The sequence below is a fragment of the Dermochelys coriacea genome, chromosome 18 (genome assembly GCF_009764565.3).
Source record: "Dermochelys coriacea isolate rDerCor1 chromosome 18, rDerCor1.pri.v4, whole genome shotgun sequence".
NCBI classification, from domain to species: domain Eukaryota; kingdom Metazoa; phylum Chordata; order Testudines; family Dermochelyidae; genus Dermochelys; species Dermochelys coriacea.
In genome coordinates, this window is record NC_050085.1 from 4,860,555 (window position 1) to 4,884,355 (window position 23,801).

The 23,801-nt window shown below is 51.1% G+C and overlaps 1 protein-coding gene across 1 annotated transcript in view; it reads left to right on the forward strand.

Moving 5' to 3' along the window:
* EPHB2 (EPH receptor B2) overlaps positions 1 to 23,801 on the forward strand; it is a 164,633-nt gene that overhangs the window by 82,912 nt on the left and 57,920 nt on the right. Inside the window, 2 exon segments of the mRNA XM_038376627.2 lie at positions 8,969 to 9,124; positions 12,397 to 12,732. Of these exon segments, the coding sequence (XP_038232555.1) occupies positions 8,969 to 9,124; positions 12,397 to 12,732 (492 nt within the window).

A 23,801-nucleotide genomic window follows, 5' to 3' on the forward strand; every position in this document is an offset into this window, starting at 1 on the left:
GACCTCGGGAATGTGAACGGCAGAACTCCCACTTACTCCAGGGATTTCACAGCAGATGTCCAATGCAGTGGTGGGACAGACCCTGAACCACTTTACATTACCCAGGCTGGCAAGGTTAGACTTGCAGAAGGACCAAGTTGCTGCCCCATGTAACCTCACAAACCTGCCGTCCCTAGTGCAGATGGATGGGGAGGGCGGGTGCATGGTTATCACATGTCAATCTGGGTATAAAGCAGGAATCTCACTGGGCTCTTGAGGTGGGCTCAGTGCTACCCCGGCTTCCCAAGCACCTGGTGCCTTGGGAGCGTTCAGATCTGGGCCTGAACTGGGTAGCGGGGACCCATCTCTGCAGAGATCCCCACATTGCCTCTAAGCCAAGCTTCCCTCTGGTGTGGATGTGGATGGTGAAAGGGCAAATTAAGCTGACTGCAGGACCCAGCCTGCCCACTGCTGGATGTGGCTTCCTCAGCCACGAATGGACATCCTGACAATCCCAGCATCTTAGGCAGACGTGCACACCCAGGCCCCACGGAACTGGGACATGGCTCTCTTGCATTGCCAAGGCCACAGCTAATGGAGGCAATTGAACTGCAAAGCTCTTGGTGCAAGGGTGTCAGGCCACCTCCACACAGCCTCTGGATTGTGTTGCTCCTGCATGTCGCCCAACCTGCGTCTGCAGAAGCATGGGGGGAGTGGGAGATCCCTGTCAGAGACCCACTCCCAGCCCTCAGCCCTCCAAGGGGGGGATGAGATCACTTGTATTTGCAGCAAGTAAAAGGCTCAGCTGGATAGAACTCTGCAAACATGTCTGTGCAGTAATGGCTACAGGAGAGCTGGGTGGACTTTCCAAAGGCCTTTATCAAGGTCCCTCACCAGAGGCTATTAAAGAAACTAAGCAGCCAAGTTGTGAGGGTCTTGAAAAAAGGGTGAGGAAGGAGCAGGCAAAATTTGCAGATGACAGAAAATTATTTAGGTTAATCAAGTCCAGAGAATCCTGTGAGGAGCTCTAGAGCAGTAACTCTCAAACTCTTGTACTGGTGACCCCTTTCACATAGCAAGCCTGAGTGTGACCCTCTTTATAAATTAAAAACACTTCTTTATATACTTAACACCATTATAAATGCTCGATGCAAAGCAGGGTTTAGGGTGAAGGTTGACAGCTGGCGACACCGCATGTAATAACCGCACAACCTCGAGGGGTCCCGACCCCCAGTTTGAGAACCTCTGCTCTAGAGGGATCTAACCAAGCTAGGGGAAGGGGCAACACTATGGCAAAGAAAGGTCAGTGTTCGTAAGTGCACGCTGGAGGGAACAATGTGAACTACTCTTACAGCTCTCTGGGTTCTGAATGAACGGTGTTAGCTCAGGGAAATGACCGGGGCGTGATTGCGGGCAGCTCCATGAAGAGCTCTGCTCAGTATGCAGCTGTTGGCAAAAGAACAACAAGACATTAGAAGGTGGGAGGAATAAGATGGAGGATAATATAGGAAACTATGTCAGTGCTGGAATATGCCTCGCTGGAATGCTATGTGCAGTCCCCGTCGCTCCGGACAGCAGAATTTGAGAGGATTGCTGAAACGAGTGATGAGGGCCTGGAAAAACTCCCATGTGAAGAGAGATTGAAAAGGTTTGGATTGTTATCTTAAAGGTGATAAGAATTGATCTGATAAAAGAGTAGAAAATAATGTCTGGTCTAGAGATGGTCATCAGGAATTTATAATCTCCCTGTCCCATAGCATGAGAACTAGGGGACATGCAATGAAATGGAAAGGTGGCAAATTCAGACCTGGTCAAAGAGAATACTTTTCACACAGCACGATTGCCCTGTGAAACTCATTGCTACCAGATGTCATTGCGGCCCAGAGTTTATCAGGATTCAAAACCGCATTAGACACTTGTGCAGATTACAGCTATTTTCAGTTATAACAGTAAATGCTAACAATAATGGCAGGTTTTGGAAGGCGGGAAACCCAGCTGCATGACCCAGCCTCTAAATCTTGGGGTCAGGAGGCAAGCTGGATCCTCTGGGGCAGCTGGCACCATGTGGTGTTGGTGACGGGAGACTGAGCTAGATGAGCCAAGCTCGGCACCAGCCTGGCTATTCCTATCAGTTTATGATCCTATGAGGCACATCATTGTTCTCAGCCACAGCCTCTCCTGCTAGTGAAGGGCATTTGTCTGCTAAGAAATGAGGGTGCAGGGAGCGGAGCTGGGATGCCTGTTGTAATTAGGAATTCACGTCGGCGAGGAATTGTGCATCCCCAGTGCAGCTCCGGGGATTAGCTTTCAGCAGGAAAGCATGAGGCGAGAGTGAGCGCAGGAGACAAGGGAGAGAGACAATGGAAGCGTTCCATGGCGCATGCGAGGCGCTGAAAGACAGTGAGGCAAGGGAGGGCTGATCCTGATTTAATTCCCAGTCTCTGCACCCTACGGGTGCTGGGCCTGCCCAGTGTGGTGCCTCCTAGTCAATGGCATTGCCAGGTGCTGGGCACTGGCAGGATCAGGCTGCAGTGGCCCTCTGCCCTTCCCCCTCCCTACGGAGAGGTGAGGAGGGCAGCTGAGAGATAAGGCTGGAGGATATTAAAGGTTCTCTGTTAAATTTAATTGACAGAGCCGGGGCTGGCTGCTTTGTGTCAGACAGTGAGAACAGCCTCTCTTGTGCAGCAAAGGGCCTGTCTGGAGAAACAAAGGCAGGCAAACAAGGCAGAGGAGAGCCCTCTCTCAGAGCCATGAATGCGGGGCTAGGGCTGCCATTTTGGAAGCTTTTCTCCCCAGGAGAGCTGCTTGACATGAGTTATTTGCAGAAGTGATCTGCGAGGAGGGGGGCGGGGAGGGGAGCTCCGGAGGCCTGCGCTTGAACGGTTTTCAAGAGACACTCTCAAGGCTTCCCTCGGTCTCCGTGCAGCTCATGGGATTAACTCAAGGGGCTGGTTTGAACCAACATGGCCAGGCCCCCCTGGAGATCAGAAGCTGCAACTCAAAGGCTCTGCCACTCGAGTGGAAGGGGATGGAAGCTGATGGCAGGAGCCTCGGTTCCCTCTGAGCCTGGTGCACTGGCCCAGGGCGCACACACCAGCCACTTGCCCTGGCCTGGGAGATGGGGTCTGTGCAGGAAGCAGGCAGGACAGGTCCTAGGGGCCAGGGGCGGATGCTGGGGCCCCTAAATGTTGCTATTTAAAAAACAACCAACCTGCCAGGGGTCCATTAAACCCCTGCAAAATCTTGGATTTAAACAGTAAAATTGGGTTCCTGCATCAGTATTCCGCTGTGATTTGCAATTCTTGTGGCCAGTCTCCGGCCTGCCGCTATGCCGCTGGCTAGCACGGGACGGCTCTGCACACAATAGGCACCTTCGGAAAACAATCTGTGGCCCTTGATAAGCATTGGCTGGTGCTGGGCCTGCAAACAGGCATCAGCTCCCAAGGACTGGGTGGGAAAAGAGCAGGACCTATGCGACCTATGCTGCAGGGAACAGCCCAACCTACCCACAGAGTGCAGACGGCAGGGGACGGGACAGCCCCACGGCTGGGGTACAGATGGCAGGGGACAGGACAGCCCCACGGCTGGGGTACAGACAGCAGGGGATGGGACAGCCCCACAGCTGGGGTACAGACGGCAGGAGACAGGACAGCCCCACGGCTGGGGTACAGACAGCAGGGGACGGGACAGCCCCACAGCTGGGGTACAGACAGCAGGGGACGGGACAGCCCCACAGCTGGGGTACAGACAGCAGGGGATGGGACAGCCCCACAGCTGGGGTACAGATGGCAGGGGACAGGGCAGCCCCATGGCTGGGGTATAGATGACAGGGGACAGCCCCACAGCTGTGGTATAGACAGCAGGGGCTGGTACAGACAGCAGGGGACGGGACAGCCCCATCACTGGGGTACAGACGGCAGGGGACGGGACAGCCCCATGGCTGGGGTATAGACTGCAGGGGACAGGAAGCCCCACAGCTGTGGTATAGACAGCAGGGGACAGCCCCACGGCTGGGGTATAGATGGCAGGGGACCGGACAGCCCCATGGCTGGGGTATAGACTGCAGGGGACAACCCCACGGCTGGGGTATAGACGGCAGGGGACAGGACAGCCCCATGGCTGGAGTACAGATGGCAGGGGATGGGACAGCCCCACGGCTGAAGTACAGACGGCAGGGACGGGACAGCCCCGTGGCTGGGGTACAGACGGCAGGGACGGGACAGCCCCGTGGCTGGGGTACAGACGGCAGGGACGGGACAGCCCCGTGGCTGGGGTATAGACAGCAGGGTATAGACGTATGCTCTCCCACGCCTGATGCAGCCTGGCCAGCGGCCCCCTCTCCAGGTCCTCTGCTGACTCTGCTTTTCAGAGTGCGCACCGCTCCCAGCTGGGGAGGGAGCACCAAGAACCGAAAACCGGGCCCTGGCCATCCCTGTGTCAGCAGAGCCGGCCCTGTCAGCAAACAGCCACCGTTCTGTGCCCCCCGTGCATCCAGTCACTGCCATGCACTGCAATGGGGGGATGAAAGGAGCAGGCCCCAATGACTAGCCTCGGGTTAGCACTGGAATTAGCGCACCGAAGGCTGTGAGCTATTGCAGCCCCAGCAGGCAGGTCAGAGCTCCTCCCGGCAGGGTAATTTCTCTCCCTTTCCCTGGCTAACAGGGATTTTGAGAAATAAATCGGTTCTGCCTTTGGAGCCCTCTGTGCTACAACCGTTCGCTCTTCCCCCGCTCCATCCTGGTGTCTAGTCACAATCTTTGCCCCCGCCTTCCCCGTCACTGGAACATCCTCATCTGTCTCTCACCACCACAGCCCCTGCGCAGCGCAGGGAGCTTGGGATGACTGGTCTCCATCCACCACACACGAGACTTATGCTGGGGTCTGCAGCCTCTGTGCCCCCTCTTCATTCCCACAGCAAGGCCCAGGCGGTGCTGGCTGTGATGGCACCCCATGACAATGAGAGGAGAGGGAGACTGAAGGGAGGGGGGCAGCTTTCCCCCTCCCCATCCAGATAGGGCAGACAGTGCTGAGGTGGAGAGGGGCACAGAGATCTCGCCCTTGCAGCCTCAGGTTCTGAGCAAGGGGATTTGGAGCAGCAGGTTTGCAGCAATGGGAGGTGAGTTTCCCATCCCTTGTGCCATGGCTGCCACAGGGGCTGCCTGTGGAGACACTGTGCCTGGGAACCGGCACAGAATGAGGACACATCTAAACTAACCAGTGCAGCTGCTGGGTCACAGGCGGATAGGTGCTGAGCCCCTGCCTCTCCCCCTGGAGCCAGGGTGCCCAGTCTCTCTCCCTGGGGCTCATGGGGCTTGCTGGGGCTCAGCACCTCCCAGGTTTTGGCCTCCTTTTCATAACAGGTACAATTAATCCTCACTCCACGCCCAGTGAGACGGGCTTTGATGCTCTCCCCTTGAGGCAGTGATGTGCCGAGCTGCCCGTCCAGACCGCATTGCTAGGCACATGCAGGAACCATTCCATGACGGCTTGTTCATGAAGATTAGCAACAGTACGTGATGCCTGGGACTTCATGCAGGATGCAAATGACTCAGCTGCCTGATCTGCATGGCCTGGGGAGCTACCAGCTTCGTGGCTTAGCAAGTGAGGGGCAGAAGGCATCTGGGCTTGAGAGTCATCCAGCAGGGTTAGCTGGTGCAGGGCAGAGCTGCCAACCTGGCCATTTCTGAGCTCAGCCAACCAGAGGAGGGGGCAGCTCCCTCTCTTCCAGGAGTCAGAGCCCAGGAGGTGTGTTGCAGATAGGCCAGGTTGCTTTTGCATAGCATTTTGAACATAAGAACGTAAGAATGGCCATACTGGGTCAGACCAAAGGTCCATCCAGCCCGGTATCCTGTCTGCCAACAGTGGCCAATGACAGGTGTCCCAGAGGAAGTGAACCTAACAGATCATGATCTAGTGATCTCTCCCCTGCCATGCATCTCCATCCTCTGACAAATAGAGGCTAGGGACACCATTCCTTACCCATCCTGGCTAATAGCCATTAATGGACTTAACCTCCATGAATTTATCCAGTTCTCTTTTAAACCCTGTTACAGTCCTAGCCTTCACAACCTCCTCAGGCAAGGAGTTCCACAGGTTGACTGTGCACTGAGAGAAGAAGACCTTCCTTTTATTTGTTTTAAACCTGCTACTCATTAATTTCATTTGGTGGCCCCTAGTTATAGGAACAAGTAAATAACTTTTCCTTATTCACTTTCTCCACACCACTCATGATTTTATATACCTCTATCATATCCCCCCTTAGTCTCCTCTTTTCCAAGCTGAAAAGTCCTAGCCTCTTTAATCTCTCCTCATATGGGACCCGTTCCAAACCCCTAATCATTTTAGTTGCCCTTTTCTGAACCTTTTCTAATGCCAGTATATCTTTTTTGAGATGAGGGGACCACATCTGTACCCAGTATTCAAGATGTGGGCGTACCATGGATTTATATAAGGGTGATAATATATTCTCCATCTTATTCTCTATCCCTTTTTTAATGATTCCTCACATCCTATTTGCCTTTTGGACTGCCGCTGCACACTGCGTGGACGTCTTCAGAGAACTATCCATGATGACTCCAAGATCTTTCTCCTGATTAGTTGTAGCTAAATTAGCCCCTATCATATTGTATGTATAACTGGGGTTATTTTTTCCAATGTGCATTACTTTACATTTATCCACATTAAATTTCATTTGCCATTTTGTTGCCCAATCACTTAGTTTTGTGAGATCTTTTTGAAGTTCTTCACAGTCTTCACTCAAAAAGAAAAGGAGTACTTGTGGCACCTTAGAGACTAACAAATTTATTAGAGCATAAGCTTTCGTGAGCTACAGCTCACTTCATCGGATGCAGCTTCTCTGAGTGCTGGGCTCATGGTACAGATGGGGACACTGAGGCAGGGAGGGACAGAGACTTGTCCAAGGTCACACCGTGAGGCAGGGTCTAGCCTGGGAGGAGAACCCAGGAGAGCCTGAGGCAGCAAAACTGTGTTTGGAGCCTTGGTTCCCCCCTTTCTAGGGATCTGGGATGGGGCAGAGGCAACACGTGTTGCTCCTGTGTTGTGGTAGATAAGGTGAGACCTGCCCACAGGGCACTGTCCACCCTGTCTGTTCTCTGCCACCTCTCAGTTTCTTAGCTCACCTGCTGCTTGCTCGAATCATTACAAGGGAGCTGGGGGTTTCTTACCACCGCTGGTGCTCCTCCCCTAAGTACCAGGGCATTTGGGGTGGGAGAGCTGGCTCTGTGCAGCCGGGAGCCAGCCAGGACTCGGAATGGGCCCTTTGCCTTCACCACAGAACCAGACCCAACCTCCAGGAATGTTTTCATTTTCAGCTCTTGGAGCTGGACTAGATTTCAGCAGGCTCAGTCAGTGGCCTGGGTCTCCTGTGGATACTGCCCTTTGCATACTGTCTGTAGGGGAAGGGGCCTGTATCTCGGGAAGTCTTTGATCAGATGATCACACATTTCCACCACAAACTACCCTGGCCCTGGAATTTCAGATTGATCGAACTCTGCGTGTTGATTGCAGCTTCAAAATGGGGCTAAAAACAGACACTCTGCAGCAACCTTAACTATGGAGCAGGCATTGCTCCTCCATTACACTGAGAGCTGCTTGGCCATCCCTGCTCCACACAGCTCAGCCCTCTCAGTGATGGGTTTGCAGTCAAATGTGTGCTGGAAGTTGGATCAGCAGTGGAGCTGCTGCACTAGGGGGTTTGGGAGTGTGTGAAGATCCAAGAGCATGGAAGGAGAAGCCAGCTTCTCACTGGCGATGCTCAGACAAGTGAAGAGAAGGGGTTTGGTAACAGAGATCACTGGGAAAGGGGTTTGTTTTCTGTGGAAAACTGACTTTTTGTCAAAAAAAAAGAAAACTGAAAATTTGTGGTTGAAAATCGTTGAAACCCAAATATTGGGGGGGGGGGGGTTGGTTCGCTGATGAAAATGGAAATGTTTTGAGGAAAGCAGAAACCTTTCACAAAACCTTTTTCCACAATTTTCCACAGAAAGAATGTTGTGACAGAAAATTTCTGACCAGTCCCAGGCTGTAACCTCCTTTTCAGGCTGTTTTTTCTCACTCTTCCAACCCTTGGCAGAGTGGAAGGAGATGTTCTACAGAAATCATTGATTTCAAGAATTCATTCTGATAAAATGAAATGGGAAATGGTTTTATTTATTGTATTTCACTGCACACAGCATCTGCCATCCCCCTTGCTACACAAGTTAACAACATAAAATCAGCAGTGGATGCACAGAGCAATACAGATGGACCACTACAGTCCACATTTAGGAGCCTGGGGCCAGGGGTGCAGGAATAAACCAGTGGGGTTCCAAGACCTACAAGGGCTTTTTGTTGGATAAGACACTTGGCAGTAATTTCTCGATTTCCATCACAACTATTATTTGCCATAATTCACATCCCGGTCCTCAATCTTCAGCCCACCATGCATTCCCAAGGACCATTGTAACACTCCTCCCACTAGAGGCTGGAGACCTGAAGCAAGGCTGTCACCACTCCTACTGCATCTCCTTTAGTTCCAGTGGGAGAACTCTTGCCTCAGGATCTGCAGGTTCAGGTCTCAGCTGGGGGCGTCATGGAACATAATTGCAACATCCAGGCATCAACATTGGCATAATGGGCAGAAGCAAGGAGATGGAGTTATGGAGTCAGTGCCTCTTTAAAGTTCTAATCGTACTGCCGAGTAACTGGGAGCCTGTCCTGTAGGGTAGGGACTTCTCTCTGGCTAGCAGGCACTTTGTCTTCACAGTCTGACAGAGCAGCCATGCCCGGTTCCTGGAAACATTCAAACCAGCTGCTGCTTCTCCTGCTTGTTTGTTTGTTTTAAATTGTCAGATTTTGGCTTTGGATCCTGAAATCCCCTGAATGGTGTTGTCCAGCAGCTCCAGTAGAAGCCAGGCAGCCCCCTCCCTGCCTATCTCCCCACCCCACTGGGCTTTCCTCTCACCACCTCTTGTTCTCACTTCTTTTCCAGGCTGCCCATCAGGGACGTTCAAGGCCAGCCAAGGGGACGAAGGGTGCGTTCACTGCCCAATTAACAGCAGGACTACTTCGGAAGGGGCCACCAACTGCGTATGCCGAAATGGATATTACCGGGCAGACTCCGATCCCCTGGATATGCCATGCACCAGTACGTAACCACCCGGCTAGGCGGGAGAGGGGAGCAGGAAAAGGCCATGGGATGATACAGACCCTGAAGAAGGGATGAAACTATTTCAAATTGCCTGTTGGTGTCTAACAAACTGTCCCAGACTGGAGCTGCACATCCCCCCTGTGGCTGCATGTGAAGGTGTTGGTGCAGTCAGGGACTGTCTCTGGAGACTGTAGCCAAGGCTTCTGACTCCAGTGGGATCAGATGGGTAGGTGGCACAGACACCTTCATCTCATTAGGGGCTACAATGCCTGGAGCTCTCAAGCAGCGGGAGTTGGTTGGAGTTAGGGTTTGGTTCAATGTTAGCCCTAAGTCTGGAGTTAAAAATAGTGTCAGCCTTAAATTGAGATTGTAGTTAGAGTTAGGGGTAGGTTACAGTTATTGTTAGTGGTGGGTTAGGGCTAGTTTATAGTTAGAGTTAGAATTAGGATTACTGTTTGTTTAGGAATATGTTGTATTTAGGGTTAGGTCTAGGCTCTGGTTAGGGTTAGCATTGGGTTAGGGTTGGGCTCTAGTTAGGGTTAGCGTTGGGTGAGGGCTAGGCTGTAGTTAGGGTTAGCGTTCGGTTCGGGCTAGCCTGTGGTTAGAGTTAGTGCTGCGTTAGGGCTTGTCTCTGGTTAGGGTTAGGGTTAGCATTGAGTTAGGGCTAGGCTCTAGTTAGGGTTAGCATTGGGTTAGGGCAGGGCTGTATTTAGGGTTAGCGTTGGGTGAGGGCTAGGCTGTAGTTAGGGTTAGCGTTCGGTTAGGGCTAGGCTGTGGTTAGAGTTAGTGCTGCGTTAGGGCTAGTCTCTGGTTAGGGTTAGCATTGAGTTAGGGCTAGGCTCTAGTTAGGGTTAGCATTGGGTTAGGGCAGGGCTGTATTTAGGGTTAGCGTTGGGTGAAGGCGAGGTTGTAGTTCGAGCTAGCATTGTGTTTGGGTTGGGTTGTGATTAGGGATAGGTTTTGGGTTCCTGATGAGGGGTCTATGAAGGAGCCATGTTAGAAACTCTTTGGTGAAAGCTCCTCAGGTTAAATGACTTAATGCAAAAAAACTCAGTCCAGCAGATCCCATTCGGACAGTGCACATCTCCTGCCTTCCTGGAACTGAACGTGCTTCCTAAAGGAGGCCAGTGTCATCATCTCTTCCTGCTCGGGGAGAATCGGAGCCAGTGACTGCCTGCTCTTGCCTAGTTGTCCTGTCCCCTGCTCTAATCACTGCACTAAGCATCTTCACTCGAGGCTGCCGAGGGCCAGGCAGCCCCCCAGCTCAGGGGGGTGCACATGGTGAGGGTGAATTGTGCATTTTTTTTCAGGAGCTGCTCCTGGAGTTTCCCAGTCCTGCTTATCCCATGAAATGTTAGAGTCCTGCACAGCTGCTTCAGTCCTCTTCCCACTCCGGCCGGTGCATAGCGTTTGCCTGCTAGGATGGATTTGCTAGTTGTCTTCACACTTTCTCATCTTTCCTTCTATTACTGGGAGAAAATTTCCTTCTTTCCCACTTTTTATTTACATTTTTGGGAGCACAGTGCACAGCCCCTTCCCTGGCTGATGTTGCCTCCAATTAGCCTAATGAGGATTCTTTCAAGAGGTTAACACCCTACAAGCCCAGCCCCGGAGCGCAAACAGCAAATGCACAGAGCTGCTTTCACCCTGAGCCTTAGGAGGCACTGGCCACGTGGGACCAAAGTGTTAATTGTCACTTTGGTAACCTTCCTTTTTGAATGAATCCAGCAAAGTTAAGGTCGTTTTACTTCACTAATGTAAACAATTTTGTATCTTTTTAATTGAATTCCAGTTTCCAACAAAATGCAGCTTGACACAATGCCGAGTTATCATGTAGTAAATAAGAAATGTGTCATTCACCATTTTCTAGCTTATTAACAAATTTCAAAAGAATCTGAAGCAATATATGATAAGTGATCGTCATGTAAATAAATGTGGTTAGGGCAGCGTATCATCCTGGTTAGCAAAAAGAAGCATCACCTTTAGTATAAAGGCTGTATTTGCTTGCAAATCAGCACGTTTTCATGGTTATGTCAGCCAATGGGAAAGAACCATTTTTAGGAAAATAACTAAATAATACAAATGCAAAACCAGATTAAAATCACTGATTTAAATTAAGGTTTCCTGCTCGCTGATTTAAATCAATGTCCCCGAGAATGACTGAGCTGCAGGGTGGGTGGGGGTGCTAACAGTGGCCCTGGGATTTGAGGCCTCCCCTTCTGCTCATTTGCCCACACCCTTGAGCCCTGGAGCTGTGGGCCTGCTTGTCTTCTTGTGCAGGCTGGTTTTACACCAGGGTCACTTCATGGACTTCTCTAGGATTGCTTCTGATTTCACCCAGAGTGAGGAAGGCCCCATGGGTGAAACCCATCTCATTTGGAGCAGGTACCTGTCAGACACTGGCTAACAGGCTAGTGTCCTCAGAGCCCCCTAGAGCACTGAGCTAACCTCCTGTGAGCTGCCATGCCCACGTGTGGCATTCCCTTCCCAGCATTGCTGGGTGCCCAGGGTGAGCTGGGCATCTCCCAGTGTGTGTCTGGCATAGACTGTGGGTGCAGAAACACAGGTTCCTGCATGCCAGTTTAGGCACTGAAATAACTTCCCTCTGGGGGCTGAATCTAGATGGTAGCGCTTGACTGTAGCCACCCGGGCTTTGAAACTGTGTCTTATGGCAAATAGCAGAACAACCGCCAAGGGTGAGCAAAGAGGCTTTTGAAAGACTCAGTGCTTCTCCTTAGGTGAGTGGTGATCTAGTGGGCAGTGATTATGTTAAAGGTGCCCAGATCTGTACCATGCAGACTCAAGAGTGCTGTCCTCCTCTACTTCCCTGCCAAGATCTGGGTTGCTGTATATCTCCTACATCACTAGCACCTAGGGGGCACTGAGCTAAGGGCATGCACCGACTAGGCACTGCAGCACAGCCTCCCCTTGGTTATCAGGAGGAGGAATAGGGAGGTTCACAGAGAAGGTTTGAACCCAGTCTGGGGACTCACTAACCTTTCAATAGGTGGGCTGGTGCTAGTACAGAAGGGGATGTGGGGGTGGGAATTGTACATCACCCTGTGGAGGGGGTGGAGCTGATAGTCCATGGATATTCCTGAAGCAGCCAGGCCAGCACAGGGGAAACAGAGCTTTGGCAGGTAGCAGCTTCCATCTCCCTTCAGTCTGGGCTGATCAGACATATGCTGATGAGCATATGTGCGCCCTGCCCCATGGTGACAGGGGTCATGGACTCTCACTCTCTCTCTCTCTTTCCCTCTCCCGCACAGCCATCCCGTCTGCCCCGCAGGCCGTGATCTCCAGTGTGAACGAGACGTCACTGATGCTGGAGTGGACCCCGCCCCGGGACTCCGGGGGCCGCGAGGACCTGGTGTACAATATCATCTGCAAGAGCTGCGGCTCTGGGCGCGGCGCCTGCACCCGCTGTGGGGACAATGTGCAGTTCTCCCCACGCCAGCTGGGCCTGACAGAGGCCCGCATCTACATCAGCGACTTGCTAGCTCACACCCAGTACACCTTTGAGATCCAGGCCGTGAACGGGGTCACTGACCAGAGCCCCTTCTCCCCGCAGTTTGCCTCCGTCAATATCACCACCAACCAGGCTGGTAAGGAATTGCGCTTGCTCTGCTGTTGAGCCAGGCTGAGGCTCAGGGGTGGGAATGGAGTCAGGAGCCTCTCACTTCCTGGTCATATTGTTGCTGACCAAAAGCCCGTCCCACCTGAGGGGTGGTAGTGACCTGGGTGGGTGCCAGCCCATTTCCCCGGGCACAGGGAAAATATCCCTTGTCCTAGCAAAGAGATTCTTTTGTGTATGTTTGTACAGGGCCTAGCACAGTGGGGTCCTGTCTGTCCCTGGACTCTGAGGCACTACAGTAATCCAAATAATGGGCTGCAGACATCACCTGGCAGCAGCTTGCATTGCCACTCTCTCTGGTCCGGCCTCTCTGCAAGTGCTGCCAATGCTCCAGTGGCCGGAGCTGGAGCGCTAAGGCAGAGGGGCTGGTGGGGAAAAGTAGGGTGCACAGGCAGCGCCAGTTCCTCACTCAGCAGCTCTCACAAGATGATGTTGCTGGGCTACATGGCCACAGACAATTGCTAATAAGAAGCACTACTCCAAGGGCAGTTCCCTTCTTCTCCCTGGGCCAGAGTCCAGGAGTCTCCAGGATCTCAGAGCTCAGGGGGGTTGGTTTGGGTCTGTTGGACTGTGGCTTGAGCTCATAACTCAACGGGTGGGCACCAGGTCAGCGTGCGTGAGCATCCAGATCTGTGTGCTGGTATGCATGGCTGAGCTGTGTGTGTGAGCCTGAGAGTCTGTGTGCTGGGAGAGAAATAGCGGGTACACGGCTTGGCTGTGCAAGGGGTCTTTCTATGTAGGACTCTGAGCGTGTGTACATGTGGGCTATGTGTCTGTTTCTGTTCTAGTTAGGAGAGATCTAACCATTTCCCTCACAGGGGCTCCTCCCACATTTAGAAGCTGTTTAATGCTCTGATTTCACACCTTGCAATTAAGCGCTGCAATTGCTACATTAATGCCCCAATTGTGAACTTTTCCACCTCTGCAGAACAAGCAGCTGAGGTGGCTGAAATTGCGAATTGAGTTTTTTTAGTTGCCTCCTTTCAGAGCCTTGGATCCTCCTCTTGTGCTTCCTTTGTTTGACACTCCCTTATTATCGGGGCTCACACTTCTCAGGCTGCGTGATGCCTCTCTTAATGTATCCATTCATTAGCGCTAAACAGTAACTGCCTGCTCGCTAATTCCTCTGTAATTAGAGGCTCTGAATTCTTTTGCTTACACTCAGCCTAGTCTGGCAGCCTTGATGTATCTCATTAGCAGTTGGTAACAGAAGCTGTAGCTACAAAGATACAACAGGGAGCTGGGAAGAGGGGGAAGGGGGGGAACAGGAAAAGGAGGGTACTCTGCGGCAGGGAGAGGAGAGATGGGGGAAGGGAGAGGTTGGCTCAAGGGCAGCAATGGATGGATACAAGAACGCCTGTTGAATGGCTCAGGGGTTGGCATGTCTGCCTTTGTGAGGAGAGCTCCAGGCTCAGTCTCCACTTGGGGCTTGTTCTCAGCTTTACTGGGAGCCTAAGAGGAGGGCGGGCTATTCGTGAGGGGCTATTCGCCGCCTCCTGCACGGGCTGGGCAATGCTTTCCCAGCGAACATGACAGCTACCTGCTCTCCCTCATTCTTGCCTCAGCAGCTCTTGAGAAAGGACCACCAGCAATGGGTTACTTTGGCCTTGGAAAAAAGAAAAGGAGTACTTGTGGCACCTTAGAGACTAACAAATTTATTAGAGCATAAGCTTTCGTGAGCTACAGCTCACTTCATCGGATGAAGTGAGCTGTAGCTCACGAAAGCTTATGCTCTAATAAATTTGTTAGTCTCTAAGGTGCCACAAGTACTCCTTTTCTTTTTGCGAATACAGACTAACACGGCTGCTACTCTGAAACCTGTCATTTGGCCTTGGAGTCATTTTCTGCTCCCCACTGGTGCAGCTCAGAGGGCAGGACTGGGAGCTGGATTGTTTCCCTAGACTGAGCCCGCTTGCTGCCTTGGTATCGATAGTTTACTGACACTCCTTGACGTGATAGTATCAGCTGCTGGACAGCACAGCACAATGTTCACACAGCAGCCAGGCGGGGGCAGACAAAGCCATGAAACTGCTGTGGCTTGAATGGCACAAGGAGAGCCAGCCTTCTCCAGGAGACTCTGAAGGCAAGCAGAAGGTGCTGGCTGACTTCAGGCATGGTGGCTTCTTTAGCATCCCAGATGGGAGAACAACCCTAGAGGAAATGGAGGAAACACCCCTGCTGAGAAAGCAGGGTGTGGGGCTGAAGGCCAGAGCTAGAGGAACAGCACGCAGGAGGAGATGACATCACAGTGACCGTGGTGCGAGAGGGGTAGCCCAGGAGCAGGGGAGCTGGTTTGGAGAAGGGAAACACCTGTTGTCTCTCAGGAAGGTGTTGAGTCAGAAAGGAGTGGGAGAGGAGCAGCTGTGCTCTGGGTCCTAGGCAGACTTTGGGGCAGAGGGGAAGGTGCCATGCTGAGCAAAAGCACAGGCAGGGATTGGAAGAAACGTCCGAGAATTCAACTGTGGCTGAAGATCCACCTGTGGCTGCAGAAGGTCGTGAGAGAGGAAGGGTTTAAGGCAGGTTTTCCAGACCTTGAATCATTCTTGTAGCTCTTTTCTGGGACTTCTTTGAAACATCCTTTTTGAAGTAATTGGACGCATTGTCCCAGTAATGGTCTTGTCAATGCTCTGCGTGCTGGCAACATCACAGCCCTACTCCTACTCAGTGTTCCTCAGTTCTTCAGCCCAGAATTGTGCTCTTCTTCTGAGCACAGAATCACACTGGGAGCTCATGTTCTCTTGGTTTCCATCTTAACCCCTCAGCCCTCTTGGATATCATTCCAAGCCCAGATGGGACTATTGTGATCATCTCGTCTGACCTCCTGTAGAACACCAGTTCCCCAAAACAACTCCTAGTGCAGAGCTTTCAGAAAACCACCAATCTTGATTTTAAAATAGCCACAACCCTGCTACATTGTTCCAGTAGCTAATTACTCTCACTGTTAAAAGTGTACACCTTATTTTCAATCTGAATTTGTCTAGCTTCCAGCCATTGGATCATGTTAGACCTTTCTCTGCTACAGTCCCCCATTCTATAAGTATGACCTCCATTCTTTGTTCCTGGATGGATGACCTTCTGTGTGGCTGTGTTAAAACACACAATGTTCTAATGAGCCCAAGCAATTTAGGTTGGTTTGTATAACTCTCCTGTCCCCATTGTTGTTTACCAGGCCACCAGTCTGTTTCATCTGCAAACGTGACCACCAGTGATATTGTATTTTCTTGCAGATAGTTGATGAAGGTATTGAATAGCATTGGGCTAAGAATAGATTGTAGGAGCATTCCAGTAGAAATACAGTGCTGATTCCCCATGTAGTTACTTTTGGAGATATATTGGTCAGCTCATTTTCAATCCATTTGATATGTGTTATATTGTTTAATAAGAACGTTGTGTGGTATGGAGTCAAAGGGGGTCGGGTATGTCTACACAGCAGTGCTTCCCAGCGTGGATACACAGACACACACTTGCTGTGCTCAAGCTAGCACATAAAAATAGCTGTGTGGTTACAGCAGCATGAACAGCGGCTCAGACTAGCCATCCAAATACACAGAGAGGGGATTGGGCAGGTTTGTACTCAGATGGCTAGCAGCCACCCTGCTATTTTTAATGTGCTAGCTCATGTCTGTCTATCCGCACTGGGAAGCCCACTTCCAGCTGTGGTGTAGACAGAGTTTATTTATTATTATGTCAACACAGTTACCGTTATCAACCAAACTTGTAATCTCATAAAAAATATATGTTAGTTTGGCGAGATGTATTTTCCATAAAACCGTGCTGATGGACATCACTTACGTTTCTATCCCTTAATTCTTTCCTGACTGCATCTCATATCAGCTGTTTCCTGATTTTGCTCAGGATCGATTTCAGGGTAACTGGCCTGTAGGTAATCCCATTTACCCCGTTTAAATAATGACACATCAAGAGTTTTTTTTCCAGCAGTCTCTGGAGAGAGAGACTCAAAACTCTCCGTTGTGTGGCCCACATGTTAAGACAGACATTATCTTGAGAACACTTTCCCTCCAGCTCACAGTCATGCAGATCCACCTCTCCTCTCATTTGTCCTTCACCCAGACCCACCCACCCGTCCATTTTCAGGAGAACAGATTCACCTCCCCTTCATCCATCTGCAAGGTGGCTATGTCCCTTCGGGATTGGCCGTGATGAAGATGATGATGGCCTCCCCTTCATGCTCACCTGACCTCCCTGGGGTAATGACACCACTAGTTTACATGGAAAAGCTACTTTAGGAAATTAGCTTCTTTTAATACAATTTGGTGATTGAAGCAAAGAAGTGAGTCAGCACCATGTGACCTGCATGCCCCATGCTGCAAGGACACCCAGAAACTTCCTGCTGACCACCAGTGAGCCAAAGACTACTGTTTGAGAACAGCTGCCTTAAGAATACACAGGGCCCAAAAGAGCATGCACAGATGTGTATAAGGACCTGGAGATTTGTCACCACCAAGGTTCCCTGTTTTGCACAGGATGCTGCATTGTCAGCAAAGGTTTGCAGAGGCCAGGACCAGATTCTGTCTGCTTCTTTGCTGGAGTGAAAGCTGAAGAGAGGGCACCTTCCCACAACACCCCTTAAGGCTCCCAGAACCTTTGGGCTCACACTCCTACAGTGGCTGGGGTGGAGCCATGGCCCTGTGCCCCTTCTGCACTGGCCAGTCCTGGGTGGTTTGCAGGAGGTACTCTTGTGTACATGCACAGCTGTCAACCCCACACTTTTCACCACCATTTTCACGCCACATTACTCATAGGAAAGATGACAAGTAAGTGCAGAAACATGGACCAAACAAAGATATGTAATGATCCAAGAAGGTATGATAAAGATGAACCAAAATCACAGTCACAGTGTCCCTGGGATTTCTTAGGGGCTTTGCAATGGGAAGAACCACGCAACAAACATTTCTGAAACTCCCATGCTGGGTTGCTCTGCTGCTCCGTCGCATTCTGTCTATAAAGTACTGTGGGGACACTGTCTGTGATGTGCCACGGGGCCGCTGTGTCCGTGATGTGCTGCAGGGATGCTGTGTCTATGATGTGCAGTGGGGATGCTGTGTCTGTGATGTGCTGCAGGGATGCTGTGTCTATGATGTGCGGCGGGGATGCTCTGTCCATGATGTGCCGCGTGGACGCTGTGTCTATTATGTGCCCTTGGGATACTCTGTCTGTGACTTGCAGTGGGGACACGGTGTCTGTTATTTCTGGGGGACACTGTGTCCGCGATGTGCCACAGCAATGTGTCTGTTATGTGCCATGGGGAAGCTGTGTCCGTGATGTGCCAGGATACGCCATGTCTGTGATGTGCCACGGGGATGCTGTATTTTTGATGTGCCGCAGGGAGGCTATGTTCGTGATGTGTTGCGGGGACACTGTTTCTGTGATAAAAAAAAACGAGGAGTACTTGTGGCACCTTAGAGACTAGCAAATTTATTTGGGCACAAGCTTTCGTAGGCTAAAACCCACTTCATTGGATGCATGCAGTGGAAAATACAGTAGGAAGATATATATACACAGAGAACATGAAACAATGGGTGTTGCCATACCAACTGTAACGAGACTAAGTTGGGCTGTTATCAGCAGGAGAAAAAAAACTTTTGTAGTGATAATCAGGATGGCCCATTTCAAACAGCTGACAAGAAGATGACACTATATCCGTGATATGCCATGGGGACGCTGTGTACGTGATGTCCCAGGGGGGTGCTGTATCTGTATCTGTGACGTGTCAGGGGAGTTATGTCTGTAATATACCATGGGGACGCTGTGTCTGTGATTTTTGGGGGTGCTGTGTTAATGATGTGCAGTCGGGACACTGTGTCTGTGATTTGCTGATGGGATGCCGTGTCTGTGATGTCTCAGTAGGACACTGTATCCATGATGTGCCAGGGGGATGCTGTGTCTATGTTGTGCCATGGGAAGGGTATGTCCATCATGTGCCAGGGGCACGATGTATCTGTGATGTGCCACAGGTTCACTCTGTCCATGATGTGTTGTGGGGACACTGTGTCCGTGATGTGTCGTGGGAACGCTGTGTCTGTGATGAGCCACCAGGACGCTGCATCCGTGATTTGCCACAGGAACATTGTATCTATGAGGGCCATGGGGACACAGTGTCTGTGATGTCCCCGGGGGATGCTGTGTCTGTGTTGTGCCTCTGGGATGCCGTGTCCAAGACGTACCATGAGGACACTGTGTCTGTGATTTTGGGGGGACACCTTGTCTGTGATGTGCTGCAGGGACCCTGTGTCTGTGATGTAACAGGGGGATGCTATATCTCTGATGGGTGTAGGGATGCTGTGTCCATGATGTGCCACGGCGACGCTGTCTCTCTTATGTGCCACGGGGCTGCTGTGTCCGTGATGTGCCACGGGAACGCCGTTGTGACGTTGCACTACATATGTTTTATAGAAATATGCTTATGAGTGTGAATATGATGTCACTGGAATATGCTTTATGCAAAAGGTCTCTTATAAGGTATCATAACAAAAGTTATAACCGACTGAATATTTTCCTCCTATTTGTATGCATGTATCATTCTTGTATTGAAACTAGAAATATGAAGTATAACTCCTAGGTTCGATTGTAATTATGCAAAGTGTGGGCCATTAATGTTGTTTTAGAATCTTGATGGCTCCCGTTGACTAGGACAATTGGTTGTAAATGGTTTAGTTAGCTGCAAACCTTACTGTGTACATGTGGGCCAACCCAGGAAGAATGGAGACTAGGGGTCTTACAGTGACATGTGGCCATGTCCCTTAATCCTTGTACTTTTCCGTTGATGAGGCAGGGGTGGGGACAAACAAAGAGAAAAGATTCTCACCTTGTGCCAGTGCTATAAAAGGGGGTGAAGCAGGACAAAGGGGGCTGCCAGTCATGAAAAAAACCTTGCTTACCACCTGAGATGTCTGCTGCAACTAACAAGGACTATACCTGGGAAAAGGATTGGGCCCAGACTAGGAAGGAGTCTAGTCTGTGAAAAAAGCTTATTGGAACATCTTTGAGGGAGAGATATTACCTGTAATCAGTTTCTTAATGTATTAGGCTTAGACTTGCGTGCTTTCTTTTATTTAATTTTGTGACTTGCTTTGTTCTGTCTGTTATTACTTGAAAACACTTAAATCCTATTTTTATACTTAATAAAATCACTTTTGTTTATTAATAAACCCAGAGTATGTGATTAATACCTGGGGGAGAAAACAGCCTTGCATATCTCTCTATTGGTGTTACAGAGGGCGGACAATTCATGAATTTACCCTGTATAAGCTTTATACAGAGTAAAACAGATTTATTTGGGGTTTGGATCCCATTGGGAACTGGGTGTCTGGATGCTGGAGACAGGTAACCTGCTGAGCCATTTTCAGTTAAGTCTGCAGCTTTGGGGGCGTGGACCAATCCCTGGGTCTGTATTGCAGCAGGCTAGCATGTCTGGCTCAACAAGGCAGGTTCTGGAAGTCCCAAGCTGGAAGGGAAAACAGGCTCAAAGGTAATTTCAGCACATCAGGTGACAGTCCAAAGGGGATCTCTGTGACAGAACCCGTCACAGCCGTGTCCATGATGTGCCACAGGAACACTCTGTCATGTGCCAGGGGGATTCTGTGTCTATCATGTGCCACGGGGACACTGTGTCAGTATCTGCCGCGGTGATGATTCTGTGTCCGTAATGTGCCACTGGAACACTCTGTCTGTGATGTGCCATGGGGATTCCATGTCCGTAACGTGCAGTGGGGATACTGTGTCCGTGATGTACCACGGGAACACTCTATCTGTGATGTGCCAGGAGGATTCTGTGTCTATCCTGTGCCACAGGGACGCTGTGTATGGTATCTGCGCGGAGATGATGCTGTGTCTGTAATGTGCCGTGGGAACACTCTGTGCCGTGGGAAGGCTGTGTCCGTAGTGTGCTGTGCCATGGGGAAGCAATGTCTGCGATGTGCCGTATGGACACTCTGTCCATGATGTGCTGCGGGGATGCTGTGTCCGTGATGTGCCAGGGGCACACTGTGTCCGTGACGTCCAGCAGGGATTTTTATTTCTGTGGGACACTGTGACTGTTATATGCTACAGGAATGCTGTGTCTGTGATGTACCGCTGGGACACTGTTTCCGTGATGTGCCACTGGGACGCTGTGTCTGTGGTGTGCCATGGGACGCTGTATCCGTGATGGGCCGCAGGGACGCTGTGCCCATGATGTGCCGTGGGGAGGCTGTGTCTGTGATTTGCCGTGAGGACACTGTGTCCGTGATGTGCCACAGGGACACTGTGTCTCTGATGTGCCAGGGGGATGCTGTGTCTGTGATATACTGCGGGGAGGCTGTATCTCTGATGTGCTGCTGTGATGCTGTGTCTGTAGTGTGCCATAGGACGCTGTGTCCGTGGGACCTCAGGGACACTGTGTCTGTGATGTGGCTCGGGGAGATTGTGTCTATTATGTGCCACGGGAACGCTGTGTCTCTGGTGTGCCATGGGGATGCTGTGTCCCTGATTTGCTCTGGGGACACTGTGTCTGTGATTGACCATGGGGGCACTCTGTCTGTCATGTGTCATGGAGACGCTGTGTCCATGATGTTCCAGGGGGATGCTGTATCTGTGATGTGCCGCTGGGACGCTATGTCAGAGATGTGCTACTAGGACGGTGTATCTGTGATGTGCCAGGGGGATGCTGTGTCTGTGATTTGTTGTGGGGAAGCTGTGTCCATACCGTGCTATGGGGAGGCAATGTCCGTGATTTGCCGTGGGGATGCTGTGTCCCTGATTTGCTCTGGGGACACTGTGTCTGTGATTGACCATGGGGGCGCTCTGTCTGTCATGTGTCATGGAGACGTTGTGTCCATGATGTCCCAGGGGGATGCTGTGTCTGTGATGTGCCGCTAGGACGCTATGTCAGAGATGAAAAGGAGTACTTGTGGCACCTTAGAGACTAAAAATTTGTTAAATTTGTTAGTCTCTAAGGTGCCACAAGTACTCCTTTTCTTTTTGCGAATACAGACTAACACGGCTGCTACTCTGAAACCTATGTCAGAGATGTGCCACTAGGACGCTGTATCTGTGATGTGCCAGGGGGATGCTGTGTCTGTGATTTGTTGCGGGGAAGCTATGTCCATACCATGCCATGGGGAGGCAATGTCCGTGATTTGCCGTGGGGATGCTGTGTCCCTGATGTACTGCAGGGATGCTGTGTCTGTAATGTGCCACGGGATGCTGTGTCTGTGAAGTCCCAGGAGGACTCTGGGTTTATGATGTGCCAGAGGACGCTGTTTCCTTGGTGTGCCGCTGGGACGCTGTGTCTGTGATGTACCACAGGGATGCTGTGTCTGTGACATGCCAGGGGGATGCTGTGTCCGTAACGTGCCGCTGGGATGCCGTGTTCGTGATATGCCGCGGGGAGGCTGTATCCATGATGTGCCGCAGGGACTCTGTGTTCGTGATGTCCCAGGGGGACACTGTCTGTGATGTGCCATGGGGATGCTGTGTCTGTGATGAGCTACGAGGACGCTGTCTCCATGATGTTCCATGGGGGCTGTGTCTGTGATGTGCCGCGGGGAACCTGTGTCCGTGATGTACTGGGATGTACCAGGATGTACTGGGATATACAGGACAACAGGCCATTCTCTCGTGATGTTGCAGGAGACACCCTTTTACGTGTCCTGGTTTCCTCTTGTTTTTAACACCTGCAGAACCTCAGTCCTGGTGCACAGTCTGGGCGGTTTGGGGTGAGTTGTGGAGCACCAAGGAAGAATGGCCCCTTTCTGGGATGTGTCCCAAACAGCACTTTGTAGGGCCAGAGGTTTATCAGACCCTGGCTTGGTACTGTGGGGGAATGGAGTGAAGAATACGGAGGAGAAAACAGGAGCTCCCAATGATCGGGAGAATGAAAACAGCTAGTTCTTCTAGAACACATCCCTTTAATGTGCCCCTCTTGTGTCACTCCGAGCAAGAGGGCAGGAGTAACTCTGGGGCTAGGGGCTCTTGGCTGCAAACACACGTCCAGGAAGAGCTCTGGGACAGGCAGCAGCCCAGACTGCAGTTAGTGTGTCACAAGCGCAGCCCAGTGCACATCCCAACTTGCTTTCTCATAGGGTACCTGGCCGCTGAGAGCGCACTTCCCTGCCTGGGAAACAGACACATGCTAGCCCTGCTGGAGCTAGAGCGCTAAAAATAGCAGCATGGCCGTGAGGGCCTGGTCTGTGCCTGTCATGGGTCAGCTCCCTGGCTCCACCAGCCACGGGCAGCACATGCTTCTCAGCCTCTAGCTGCTCTGCCTTCCTTCTGCCAGTGAGCGACGGGCACCTTCCAACCCTGGAGCCCCCTCAGCAGCCCCTGGAGTGTCTGGCCCTGGTCCCATGGACACTGTCAGAGTTCCCAGACCTGCTGTTCTCAGAGCAGCCGTTCTCCCCCCTCACGAGCTCTGCTCAGCTCCCAGTACTTAGCTTTGGTTATGAAAATAAGTGTACGTGTAATTAGCAAAGAACAGAGATTTGGGAAATAGCAAATAAACACATGGCTATATGTAAAATAAAACCATAGCGCTGCCCATGTCTAGACTGAGCTAACAAGACACTTCCCTCTCTAATAAAGTTTAGCTCACCCGAATTCTTTCTCCCAGCGTTTGACAGCCAAGCTTTCTGTGACCCTCCGTCCATAAGACAAGCACGCTGGCAGCTTGTCCCCCAGGTGAAGGATACTGTGTGTCTCCTTGCATTCTCCTGATATACCAGACGACTTCTTTGATCATAGTGAGAAACAGGACACCTGCCTGCTGTGTGTTCTTTCCTGTAGATTTTGTGATCTCTTGTTGATTTCGCAGTCTAGATTAGCTGGTGGCTCCATAGGCAAATAGACTTACCTTGGAAGATACACAATAAACAGCCAGGGAGAAATAAACATCTGCTATCCCCTGCCTTAGCAGAACCTGTTTATCACCTTCTGGTAACCGATCTCAACTTACTCTTAATGATTTACTCTGGTGACTTAATCTTAACTTCAGAACATAATTTTCAGCATAGATGCCTAACTCCTTAACTATCATACGTAATG